This window comes from Aotus nancymaae, unplaced genomic scaffold (genome assembly GCF_030222135.1).
Source record: "Aotus nancymaae isolate 86718 unplaced genomic scaffold, 86718_ANA_hifiasm-v0.15.2.pri h1tg000014l, whole genome shotgun sequence".
Lineage (NCBI taxonomy): Eukaryota > Metazoa > Chordata > Mammalia > Primates > Aotidae > Aotus > Aotus nancymaae.
In genome coordinates this window covers 26621017-26634367 of record NW_026988425.1, presented here as the reverse complement: position 1 = coordinate 26634367, position 13351 = coordinate 26621017, and the positions used below count along the sequence as shown (strand labels likewise).

Below are 13351 nucleotides of genomic sequence, written 5' to 3'. Positions count from 1 at the left end.
TAGGTGTGAACTACTGTAGGTCAGAAATTCAGTATGAGTCTCACTGGGCTAAAGTCAAGGTGCTGGTGTGAACAGGCCATTTTCTTTCTGTGGATTCCAGCCAGGGAATTGTTTCCTTGATCATTCAGGCTGTGATCAGTCAGCTTCCTTGCAGTTGTGTGTGCAAGGTCCCTGTTTTCTTACTGGTTGTCAGCTTAAGGACCATCCTCAGTTTCTAGAAGCTGCCTACATGCATTGTTTATTGGTTTGTGGCTCCTTTCCTTCAGCTTTAAAGCCAGCAGCAATGGGTCAAGTACTTCTCATTCTCCGAATCTCTTCTCTTTTTCTCTTCTGTTTCATCTCTCTAAACCAATTTTCTGCCTTCCCGTGCCATTTTTTGTTTGTTTGTTTTTGAGATGGAGTCTTGTTCTGTCACCCAGGCTAGAGTGCTGTGCTGCTGTCTCAACTCACTGCAACCTCTGCTTCCCAGGTTCAAGCGATTCTCCTGCCACATCCTCTGGAGTAGCTGAAACTATAGGGGCCTGCCACCACACCCTGCTAATTTTGTAATAGATATGGGGTTTCTCCATGTTGGCCAGGCTGGTCTGGAACTCCTGACCTCAAGTAATCCTCCCTCTTTGACCTCCCAAAGTGCTGGGATTACAGGCTTGAGCCACCATGCCCGGCCTTCCCCTTCCACTTTTAAGGGCTCATAGGATTAAACCAGGCACATCTTGATAATCAGGGATAATCCCCTGTATCAATGTTTTTAACCTTAATCACATCTGCAAAGTTACTTTTGAGGTGTGAGACAAAATCTTCACAGGTTCTGGGGATTTGGGTATAGACATCTTAGGGAGAGGAGATACTATTTTGCCAACTGCAGAGTGATACAAAGCTTACAATGATGTCTTCCATATACAGCCCTAATGAGAAAGTTACAGAACTCTCTGGTGATACGACATTTCATTTTGATTTGAAATAAGTTGGAGGGATAGATGGAAGGAAGGCCTATATTCAGCTGGATGTTTCTTGAATAAAAAGCCATTCATGAGTTATGTATTTTATAATAGCCTTCTCTATATTCACTTATAGAGGATTCTGGACACAGTTATGAATTTTTTTAACATACTTTTGATTTATTCATTACAATCAACTCAATCAAGTTTAACATTACTGTTTCATGTATCTCAAGCACTGCAGTCAGCCTATGATAAGTGAACCAAGTGATACTTAAGAACTCACTTTACCAGCTGCCACCCAGATTTATGTGTATAAATAATGGCTCTAAAGTACACATAATCATGGAATTGTAAGTAGAAAGAGTCAAATACATGAAATTGCTCAAATGACAATTCTATAAAATAAAAATTCAAGAAAGTTGTTAGCATTTTACATTTCACGTCTTTGTCAGATCATTGTGGAAATTACCTATAATTTCAAGATACAGTAGAACTAATAACCTTAGAAGAACACCTGGATTTATGAGTGTCTCTTCTGTCAGATACTCTGTTGATCGGCATACTGATATGGACCGTATTTTCGGCATCCACTCAGAAAATGGCTCTATTTTCACTTTGAAAGCCCTTGACCGGGAATCATCTCCTTGGCATAACATCACTGTTACAGCCACAGAAACAAGTAAGTCAGAGCTACCTCCACCTGAACACACTGTCTTTCATCAAAGTGGTAAAATAATAGCACCAGCTGGACTCATTTTCTTGAGTGGTATGATTGTATCCTTAGCAAGATCTTAGAGAAATGGTTTAGAATGTCAACACATTTCTAAATTATTTTTAAGGGTTATCAAATAATTCATTCCTTTCAAATTTGATATTCTTTTACACCTTATATGGGAGAGAAACATAATTTAACCTCATAAAAATAATCTAAGAAAATTATTACAAGTAATACTTCATTCTCAATTATATTTTCCTCAATTTTATTGTGCTTTTCATTTGGACCATGTAAGAGAGCTGAGATATTCATCAGCAGCCCAATTGAGAAAGTGCACACCACAAAAAGGATCTGTTGCTAAGCTACAAATGGGTGAGTGGTTTCACTGCTTCTCTGTAAATGAGACTGAAATCTTGCACATGTTCTCGTTGCAGATAACCCAAAACAAAGTAGCCACATTCCTGTCTTCATCAGAATTCTAGATATAAATGACCATGCTCCGGAATTTGCCATGTATTATGAAACATTTGTTTGTGAAAATGCAAAACCTGGGCAGGTAAATAAAATCATTAAAAAAGTTAAAAGAATATATTTTCTCTTTACAAGGTCAAATGACAATTCATCACTTTATTTTCAGGGTTTCTTTTGTGTAAACTATTGTCCATACTTCTTGTCCACCATTTATTTATCCTTACCAAAGAACTCACAGGGATTTTAAAAAGGTGATTTAAAAAATACTTTTATGATGGAATAAATAATATAGTAGGGAATATTATAACATATGTTTTAATTTATATACTGGATTTATCATGAATATCACATATGTAGAAGCTGTTACCTACATTCATAATTATGCTAATGCTGAGTCATATTCACTAACAGAATGAAAATACATTATTAAATAAAACATAAAGTATGAAAGTGAAATTGTTTTATGTTACTATAAAGGTAATCATAATAATTGTCTTGATTAGATTTTTCCACTTTTAATAGTTTTAGGAGATTTTGATATGAGTGATACTTTGTAAGTTTTGAATCACTGAAATGAAGTAGACTTGTTTGTAAAAAAAATAGGAAGTCTTCTTACAAAGTAATTCTTTCAAATGTATATAAAGTAGTTCTAAATGCAGAATATGCTTATTTTTGACAAAAATACAGCATTTTTCAATAACAATAACTGCATAATTTTTACCAAAGGTAATTTAATCAGATAATTAACTACTTTAAAGAAAAAAATAGATAGATGTTCAGAACCATCTAAATTCTATCATGTATTTTTAAGTTAGAAAATAAACTGAAATACAGTCTTTCTTCTATTCCAATAGAGAATATTATGAACTGAGTATTTGTGGTCCTCCTCCAAATTCATATTTTGAAAATGTAACCCTAGTGTCTTGTATTTGGATATGTGTTTCCAAGAAGTAATTAAGATGAAGTGAAGTCATAAAGGGATTGAGCCTGACCTGATGGGATTAAGCATACTAAGAAGAGATAAAAGAGAGCTCGCCCGCTCTCTTTCTTCCTGTCCCTGAATTCATGGACCAATGAAAAACTATGTGAGAGCATTCAGGGAGAAGCCAGCTATTAATATTTGTAAACCCTCACCAAAAGCCAACAATGCTAGCATCTTGAGCTCAACCCTTACATCCTCCAGAAGTACGTGAAAATGCATTTCTGTTGTTTATGCCATTGAGTGTGTGGGATTGTTATGGCAGCCCAGCTGACTAAGACAGAGATACATAGCACATTCCACCTACATATACAAAAATACAAATGAGATTTTTATTTGTAATGACACGAAATTATTACAAAGCTATTTGGATTAAAAAATTGCTTTTCTTTTTCAGTTTTCAATTTATAATGAGCATTTCAGTTTGGTAAATAATTATTTTTAATTTTCATAGCATAGTTACCTATCACTTATTCAGTTACTTTCTTCTTAATGAAAATTTGGTTTATCAACAAAATGTTACCCTAGCAGGTAGTACCATAATGAGCATTGTAGTACATTATGCTTGTTTGCCACCTTTCCTTTGACGATATAATTCTCAAAGTAGGAGTAATTAAATTCTATCTATAAATATTAATAAATATCCTCAGATAATTTTCCAAATCTGTCATAAACTAGGTGATATTCCCACCAAATATGTATGATTGCCTATATACTTAGCAATTCTAGATTTTAAACGTCTGCCAATATGTAAATTTCTCATAACACTTTTAGTGTGAATTCTTTCAAATTCATGAAGACCAAAGTTTTTTTTTCATAAAAATGTGGCTTTAAAAATAATTTATAGCTGCATTAGTTTCCAAGGGCTGCCATGACAAATTACCACAAACAGAATGACTTAAAATACAGAATTTCATTTCTCATAATTTTGGAGGCTGGAAGTATAAAATCAACGTGCAGCAGGGCTATGTTCTCTCTAGAGGCTCTAGGAGACTTCCTTTCCTTGGCACTCTCTAGCTTCCTTGACATCCCTTGGCTTGTGGACCCCAACTGCTCCAATCTCTGTCTCCATCATTTCATGGCATTCTTCCTGTATCTGTTTCTGTGTCCAAATTTGCTTCTTCTTATGAGGACTCCAGTCATTAAATTAGAGTTCTCCCTAATTTAGAATTGGTCTTATTTTAACTGGATTTTATTTGCAAAGAGCCAATTTCCAATAAGCCACATTCGTAGGTACTGGGATTTAGGTCTTGAACAGATCTTTCTGGGGAACACGAGTCAACCTACAGTTACCTATAAATGTTCTTTCCTCACTTATCTTATTAGTATGCTTGTCTTTTATTGATTCAGGTGAGCTTTTGATATATTATATGCTAATATTTTATAAAAATTAAGTAAAACTGATATAACTAATATAATTATTTAATATATGTTATTATCCTTATGGAATTTAACAAGGTTAAACATAGAAGAGATTTTAAATATATGTATATCTTCATAAAATATAGTTACACAAGGCCCATTTAATAATTTCAAGAACTCAAATGTCATATAATTAAAAGATCAATCTTTTTGCAATTTAAATTATTACTAAAAGTTAGATTTGTTATTGCTACTTAGGAACAGGAGGTTGAGCAAAAATATTAGATATTATAATTTTTTTATGTTCCAATTTTCTAAGGAGGAAAGTTTATTGTTTTTATTAATAATTGTACACTTTCAAAAGCACTTTATTAAAAATACAGTTACATATTACTGTCAAAAATAGTGAAATTAAAGTTAATATAAAATTAAAGTGAAAAAAATCACTGACTAGTGAGTATGTAGGTTAGTATGGTGATAAAAGATACACAATGAAACAATGGAAAGTTTAAACTATTATGAATTTCAATGACTATTCATTATATAATGTTAGACTATGATACCTGTTTGTTTTTGTAGAAGAGAAAGTTAGAAGTCAGAGTAATTAAATGACTGATTTCAAATCACACAGATTGCACATACCCCAATGTGTAGCTCAGTGCTTTTTCTACTATAAAATGCTCGGTGAGATTTTTCTGCCCAACCCATAGTTAGCTGTTCCTTATTCCATTAGGGCACACTTCTTATTTACTTACACTAGCTCAGCCAAGCACTCTAATTTTGAAACTTCAACATTGATTTTACAAAACCTTAAAAGCATTTCTTTGTATATCTGTCTTTGCAAATACCATTAAAAGAAAAGCAAGCAATTTGAATAAAATAGTGTAATTATAGTAACGGTGCCCATAGCTTCAAAATCATTTTATTTCTGATAGTACCTGACAAATTCATGTATTATTTAAAAATATATAAATAATATTGTTAATATATAGGAGTGATTGTGCTAAGCATTTGGTTTTTTTAAAAATGTATCTTCTATGTACTCATCCTTTGAAGAATTATTTTCTAGTGAACGTAACAGATTTCTCATCAATTAATACTAAAATGGACTCCTTTCAACAATATCAAAAGAGGATAGGTATTGGAGGAATTGAATTTTGGTTTAAGGTGGCCAGGTATAAGACAATAATGTATTCAGATACCTTGCAAACCATTGCTTAATGGATGTCTTTCACTTTTAACTAAGTAAGTTACCGAAGACAAAGCCATAAACAATAAAACGTTGACATAATTTTCTGAAAATGGCATTTATTTCGTTTTGCTGCTTTGTTTTTGTGATGTATTTAAAGCACAAATATATGGATTTAAGATATCTTGGAATAACGAGAAAATTGCCTTAGGCTTAATGAATTAATTTATTTATTTTGGTTTCAGTTGATTCAGACTATCAGTGTCATGGATAAAGATGACCCTCCCCGAGGTCACAAATTCTTTTTTGAACCAGTGCCAGAATTTACTCTCAATCCGAATTTCACCATTGTAGATAACAAAGGTATTAAGAAAATTCTAAAACTAAAAATTATGAGCCTTTAAGATACAGAGTTAAAAACAATTACGAAAGTTTTTGGTTCTTTACATTTTTTTCTCCCCCAGATAATACGGCAGGGATCATGACTCGAAAAGACGGCTACAGTCGCAACAAAATGAGCACCTACCTACTGCCCATTTTAATCTTTGACAACGATTATCCGATTCAAAGCAGCACTGGCACACTCACAATTCGTGTGTGTGCCTGCGATAGTCAAGGAAACATGCAATCCTGCACTGCTGAAGCCTTGATTCTTTCAGCCGGCCTGAGCACGGGAGCTCTCGTCGCGATTCTGCTCTGTGTTCTCATACTGCTTAGTAAGCTCTGCTCCTCTGAATGCTCCTTTAACTCACAAAAATTTCTCCCTCGTTGTCCAAGGATGGTGCACTGAGCAACACTTTTTAGATACAGATAGAACATTTTCACTTTTCATTAAAATTGTTCTTTCAATTAGGAAAAAGTAAGCTTTTTTGTGTGTGGGGATAGGCCCAGCTTTCCAGAGACCAAAACCAAAGATCTAACAAATGCTACACACATTAATATTTTTAAAAATATATTTTATACCATTAGCTATTATATCTTTGGCTAACTATGGTCACTGTTCTAAGCAGATTTGATTTCATTGATTTCATCTTTGTGTTAAGCTTATAAATACTTTTTTTCTTTTTTTGAGACAGAGTCTTGCTCTGTCGCCCAGGCTGGAGTGCAGTAGCACAATCTCAGCTCATGGTAACCTCCACCTCCTGGGTTCAAGTGATTCTCCTGCCTCAGCCTCCCAAGTAGCTGGGATTACAGGTGCCCCCCACTATGTCCAGCTAGATTTTTTGCATTTTTTAGTAGAGATGAGTTTTCACCATGTTAGCCAGGCTGGTCTCAAAGTCCTGCCCTCGTGATTTGCCCACTTCTGCCTCCCAAAGTGCTTGGATTACAGGTGGGAGTCATTGCTCTCGGTCGTAAATGTATTTTTTTCTAGAGAAAGGCTACATAATTTTCTCCAAGCCACTCATTTAGAAAAGATTTTAGCTAGCATTCAAACATATTACTCTACTATATGGTTTTCCTTTCTATTATTCTCAAACCAAAGACTACTTTACCCTTACAAATAACAATTACTAATAAATTCTGAGTTATCTATATCAGATATCTAACACGCAAATGCATTAAAATTGTCACAATAAGACATTTTCTTCTATATAACTTGTTATATATTGGTGTCACATACTAAATCAAAAAGCTAAAATTTGTTTTTAAAATTTCACTGTGTCACTGTGGTCACATCTAGCCCTGCAATACTTTCTAAATGATGTCATGTTCCAACAGGGAATGTTTTATTTGAGCATGCACTAACAGGACAACGATTTAATTCAATTAGACAGTTGTTCCACTGGAAAATATTCCAAGAAAAATTGTTTCCATCAAATATTCAGCCCAAATGCTTATGCTTAGGGCAGGAGAGCTAGCCAAATTTATGTTCTAATGCTCATATGTGCTGGCTCCTTTTTTCTGCAAATCCTTTCAAACTATCTGGATGAAATCCCTTTGGCCAGATATCCTTGCAGGACTTCAGTAGGGGATTGATGAAAGTGAGGGAAAAACATTTGTCTCAGTTAAGATGATCCAACTATTACCAAAAGCATTTTCTCAGTGTAGTTTAGAACAAACAGACTGCTACCATCACAATCAGCAGTTTCAATCCCCACCTACTGCTAGAAAGTTCAAATCCTGGGTAAAATATTTTTGTATCCCTATGGAGATAAAAATTTGGCTTAGCCTTTTTGCTAAGTGCTACTGATTTCACGTTGCTTTATTTGCTAGGGCAGTTCTACTTTCTTAATTTAGAACAACATGAAAATCTGTTTATTGTTAGATTGTTTTAAAAATTTCTATATTAATGTAACGTACACACACACACAAAGACAGTCATGCACACATAGGAAACTGAAAGCATTCCTCTAAACAAGTTTAGGTATTTTAACATTGTCAAACTAAATTTGATACTATTTTTCTTTATGCAGAAATCCTAGAAGATCTCTTCTTATATTCTGCAAATTCAGCCACCTTTGTTCCTTGAGCATATAGAAAACACTAATCTCTTATTTTTCACTCTCCAGATCATTGCCTAAATATGAAGTGATTTTCTATTACTGTAGTTAAAATTGCTTCTAATTCAGAAATTTATATTTTCAAAGTTACAAAAGCATGTTATCGTTATTTTAGTCTTTATAGTAATGGCTGGACATAGTTATTGCATTTCTATAGTTAAGAGAGTTCGCTTTTTATAAGATGGTGACATAACATTGATGATACTATTTTAGATGTACTTTCATACATTTTGAAGAAATGCAACTCTTAATTCATATCTATTTCACAAGGCAAGGTGGAAGATTAAAACCTAGGGCAGGACTTTTTAAAACTTTTTGGTTCTAGGGACACTTTTGGCACTCTGATGAAGGACCTAGCCAGAATAATGATTTAAATTTATAAGAGTAAAAAAATATAAGACAAAAAGGAAATACGCCTATATAAATGAAATAAAAAACACAAAGAAAAATGTGCTTGCTTATCAAATCATGCATGCCATGTTCTGGAGCAAGTCTAACTATAGTTTGATTTATCTGTCAAACTGTAATACAATACAAAGTATCTGTCACACATACTGCCAGTATCACCATAATATATGCCAACATTCCTATTGGAAAGAAATGCTAAATTTCAGTTGCAGATGGACGAAAATAATGATACACTTTTTTCATTTCCTATCCTATTCTTTCTGAATTCAGTCCGCAAGCCCCAGATTAATGAACTCAATTTAAGAGATGATCCGATAATTTTAATCTGGTAGAAAAGTAAAAGCTCAGAACAGATTCCAAGGACCATTTGTGGGAATTAGCAAGAGTTTCTTAACTAAAAATGCTTAATATACTTTGACTACAAGATTGTTATTTTATTGATAAAAAGTAAAGAACTTATAAATTTGTTTAATATTAAATTTAGAAAGAAATCTCTTTCTCTAGTGCATGACTCAAATTTGGTAGATGTCAGATCCATGTTGGACTTAATTAATCTTATGTCCATCTTTTAAAAGGAGAGTACAGAGGTATCATTTTTACTGCAGAGGTTTTTTTGTTTGTTTGTTTGTTGTAAATGTCTCTAAGATGATCCTGAACATAGTTCAGCTCCCAAAGCCCATTCTGTGGAGGTTAACTACAGATACTTTTAATTATCTTTTGTAAAATCTTTCTATAAGTTAGGAAGAGCAGAGAAAAGTGTACTGGCCAATATGAAAATATCACTGAACAGGGCATTAGTGTAGTTAAAGGGGCCTCAGGGGCCATGCCGAAGTGTAGTTTCAATGACAATGAGTACGCTTTATTTAATCTGGATGTAAAAATTGAGAAAAGCAATAATAGCTTCTTCAGCCAACATTTTCTTATTTTTAGTGAAGCATATGTAGCACTGACAAATAGTTAAATGCCCTAAAGTAAAGGAAACCTAGTTTGTATTTTTCCCTGGTAATGTTGAAGTGTCTTTTGGAGACATTTTCTTGAGTTTATTCTCACATTTCTTATATGTAAATTTATGGGCTTGCCCAATTTTTAATGGAAAATTTATATTTTGAAAATTATGTTGGCTTCTTTTTAAATGAATCTTATTAATTGCAACATGCACTTATTAGGAAAAGGTTCATCTTCCAATATACATAATAATTTGAATTCTGGTATTATAATGAGAAATAAGAAAATACATTATATGAGGGGAAGTTCACAGTTAACTTTGTAACATAGGCATGTAAACAATAAAATTAATAAAGCAAGTAGAGGCAATACAATTAACATTTCATTCCAAAAGCTGAAATCAGACCTTGTGTGTCAAAGGAAGTCCTCTTTAACAAGATACAATCTGAGATGTTTTGAAAGATGAATTTGAGTTTGAATTTTATGTTGTAACTTTTAGAGTTATATTTCATCTTTCCAAATCCCCTGAAAAATTAGACCACTAAAGGAATTTAGTTGAACATAGGCGATATGGGTAGTGATAAAATCAGTGATTTGTACATATTCATGTGTGTCTGTATGCGCACACATGACATATGAATATAATGCATATACAAGTATATATGTATCTATGTATGTGTAATGTTTTTCATAAATTCCCTTGAATCATTAAGAAATTATATTTGTGCCAAACTGAAAGGAATGATCAATATCATTATGATTAGAATTTTAGCATTTTTGTATTTGAAACAAGTACACATTTATAAAGACCGCTGAGGTGTCAGGCAATTACAGTTGGACACATATAATAATTGTACTTGAGTAAAGCTTTTTCAATGCCAGAAGTTCATAGGAGAGTATGTCTTGACCGTAAATTAATGGCATGGTAAATCTGCCCCATTATCAATATAGTACATCCAGTTATTGCCTTGAGGAACTCTGTATTTGTATAGGGTAGTTAGTTCTTTTTATACAATCAATTTTAGTATCTCCTGCACCAAACAAATTATTTCACACACAGAAGTGTACTCTATTTTATCCTGACTCATGAAATCTCACTGTTTTCTCATTTCTTATTAATAGTTTTAGTCGTGCTGTTTGCTGCATTGAAGAGGCAAAGAAAAAAGGAACCTCTGATAATTTCAAAAGACGACGTCCGGGACAACGTTGTGACCTACAATGATGAAGGCGGCGGGGAGGAAGATACCCAAGCTTTTGACATTGGCACATTAAGGAATCCAGAGGCGAGAGAAGACAGTAAACTTAGACGGGATGTAATGCCTGAAACGATTTTTCAGATCAGGAGGACTGTGCCTCTGTGGGAAAATATTGATGTACAAGATTTTATCCATCGAAGATTAAAAGAAAATGACGCAGACCCAAGTGCACCTCCATACGATTCACTGGCAACATATGCCTATGAAGGGAATGATTCCATAGCAGATTCACTCAGTTCTTTAGAATCTCTCACAGTTGATTGTAACCAAGATTATGATTACCTCAGTGACTGGGGGCCTCGTTTTAAAAAACTTGCTGATATGTACGGGGGTGATGATAGTGACCGAGACTAAGAGGATTGTTTGACTTGATCAATATTAGTGGAAGTACTATGTTATTTGATTGAGTGGCCTGAATTATCACCCTGGAAGGAAATTTTTCAAAAAAAAAATGAAATTACAAACAATACATAGGTGTTGTCTTAGTAGGAACTTGCTTAATCAGTAAGTATTCGTGAATGAATATGAATGACATAGATTTTTAAAAAAGTAATAACCAGTTCACCCTCTTTGCCTAACAATCTTGGAAGGAAAGTATATCACATCAATAATCAATAAAAATACTTAAAAGGCTTTTTGTGCCTTTTCTTAGGTATAATAATTTATAACTGCTTTCTTAACTGACTTTCAGTCACCTTTACTATTAAACTAAACATTGTGCAACTGCTTTGTAAATTAATATGGAAAAGATATAACCCTAATGAAATAGGAATGACTATTACTGCCATATTTATTTAGTTGAAGAATGTCTGTGTTAATTCATTCATATTTTTATAAATGTATATTTATATTTTTGTATTTTTATGAAATAAACTAGTATTTATAAAATATATTTCATTTTACTTAATTCCTAGAGACAGATCTGATCTCATTTATAACAAAATGTTTTACACTTTCAAATGTAAAACATGATTCACTCAGGGAATAAGCAGTTCAGAAACTACTGCATCAATTTGGACCTACAATGTAGTGAAAGTATAAAATAACTTGGTACAAATTTTTCCATTTCAGTCACTTAAATATGAACTAATGTTTATAGGACCACTGATGTCTAATTATCAATAGAATATGAGACACATTTGGAATATAAAATATTATATGTATATATATATAGTTGTGGATAATAAACATTTTTTGCAAGTCTTTACTGTGGGATCAACCAGTGAATTATATTTGAGAGTAAATGAAGTGTGTGCTAGTAATGTTATGAAAATATGGAAAAGATCTAAATCAATTTTATTTCATTCATAGTATACTTTCCAAAATGAGAAATCATAGTTCTGATTTTTTTTTTTTCCTTCATGATGAGACAATTCATGGAATATGTGCTCAGCTGTGGGTAACATGTTTAAAATGTGTATTGAAGACTAGAGAGTTTGTTTTTAAATTTATTATTTTATTGGGGAAATTCCAAGTCATTGTATTTGAGAAAATTTTGAAAGAGCTAAGGAAAAGTAGAGAAAAGAAACCTAAAAGAATGTGATGGCTTACTAATGATTGTGGTAGTCCAGAAAATAGAATATAGGCACCTCAAAGAATGGGAGAGAAGAAGAGAAGGGAATCTTAACCATCATCTGCAAATATTTCAAAGATTGCCATGTATGAACTGGCCCTGATTTGGCCTAGAGTATAAAGTTTAAACCAAGAGATGGGAACTTCGCAGAGAGATTGCATGTTACCTATTTTCTGTGCCAAGAATTAACCTTTTATTCTTCTTTAATTATTCATCCTTTAAGCAGCGAATGCCGTGCTCATGGTGATTCCTAGGTGGAATTCAGAGAGGAGAAATTTAACTTTGTCTAGTCTGTTACCAAGAGATTTTAAGGAGCAAATACCAAATTATAGACATGTACTTAATTGTTGTTATATCACTAAGCTTTTGTAGACCAAGACTAACTCTAGAACTTTATCTTCAATAGCTAACACATATTAAAGATTTAACTTAATGTTAAGAAGAAAAGTACTATTAAGAATTATTTGAAATGTTTCTGCTGATCACAATTACCTAGAAAGCAGAAAGATTTTAGTTTTAGTTTTAATTTAGATAATTTTAGTTTTACCTTAGAAAATAATTAGTTTCCCCATTGCCAAAGCTCATCCATCATAGATCAGACAAATATCTGAATAGGATATATAGAGGGGCTTGAGGTAATTAAAAAATAAGTTAGGCATCTAGTAAGCCCTTTTATAATCAATCACTTTATTCTAGAATCACTAGAAGGTTAAGTAACAATAAGTAAATCAATTCTAAGAAGACCTATACTGACTGTACATGTAGTGGCTGTTTAAAAAAGAAGACATTATGTGGCAGGAGAGATGAGGAAATTGGTAGTTATGTAGCTTGCCTGGGCTTACCATGCTTGAAATACTAAGAGCACTGCAACAAACCAAGCTACCTACAAGCTATAGATCTACAATTGATATGAGAGAGTCATATCATCATTAGATAGAATAAGGCATTACATTTTTTAGCTTGTGAAATATTGTTTGGCTGTTTTTTTTTTTTTTTTTTTGACAAATACTG

At 33.0% G+C, this 13351-nt stretch overlaps 1 protein-coding gene across 1 annotated transcript in view; it reads left to right on the top strand.

The window, feature by feature from the left end:
• Window positions 1-12094, top strand: part of CDH9 (cadherin 9) — a 151988-nt gene extending 139894 nt beyond the window's left edge. The window contains exons 8-12 of the mRNA XM_012459926.2: window positions 1484-1620; window positions 2091-2212; window positions 5903-6020; window positions 6122-6373; window positions 10634-12094. Coding sequence (XP_012315349.2) covers window positions 1484-1620; window positions 2091-2212; window positions 5903-6020; window positions 6122-6373; window positions 10634-11121 — 1117 coding nt within the window. The 3' untranslated portion in view covers window positions 11122-12094. The remainder of the gene's footprint in view (window positions 1-1483; window positions 1621-2090; window positions 2213-5902; window positions 6021-6121; window positions 6374-10633) is intronic.
• The last annotated feature ends 1257 nt before the right edge of the window (window positions 12095-13351 follow it).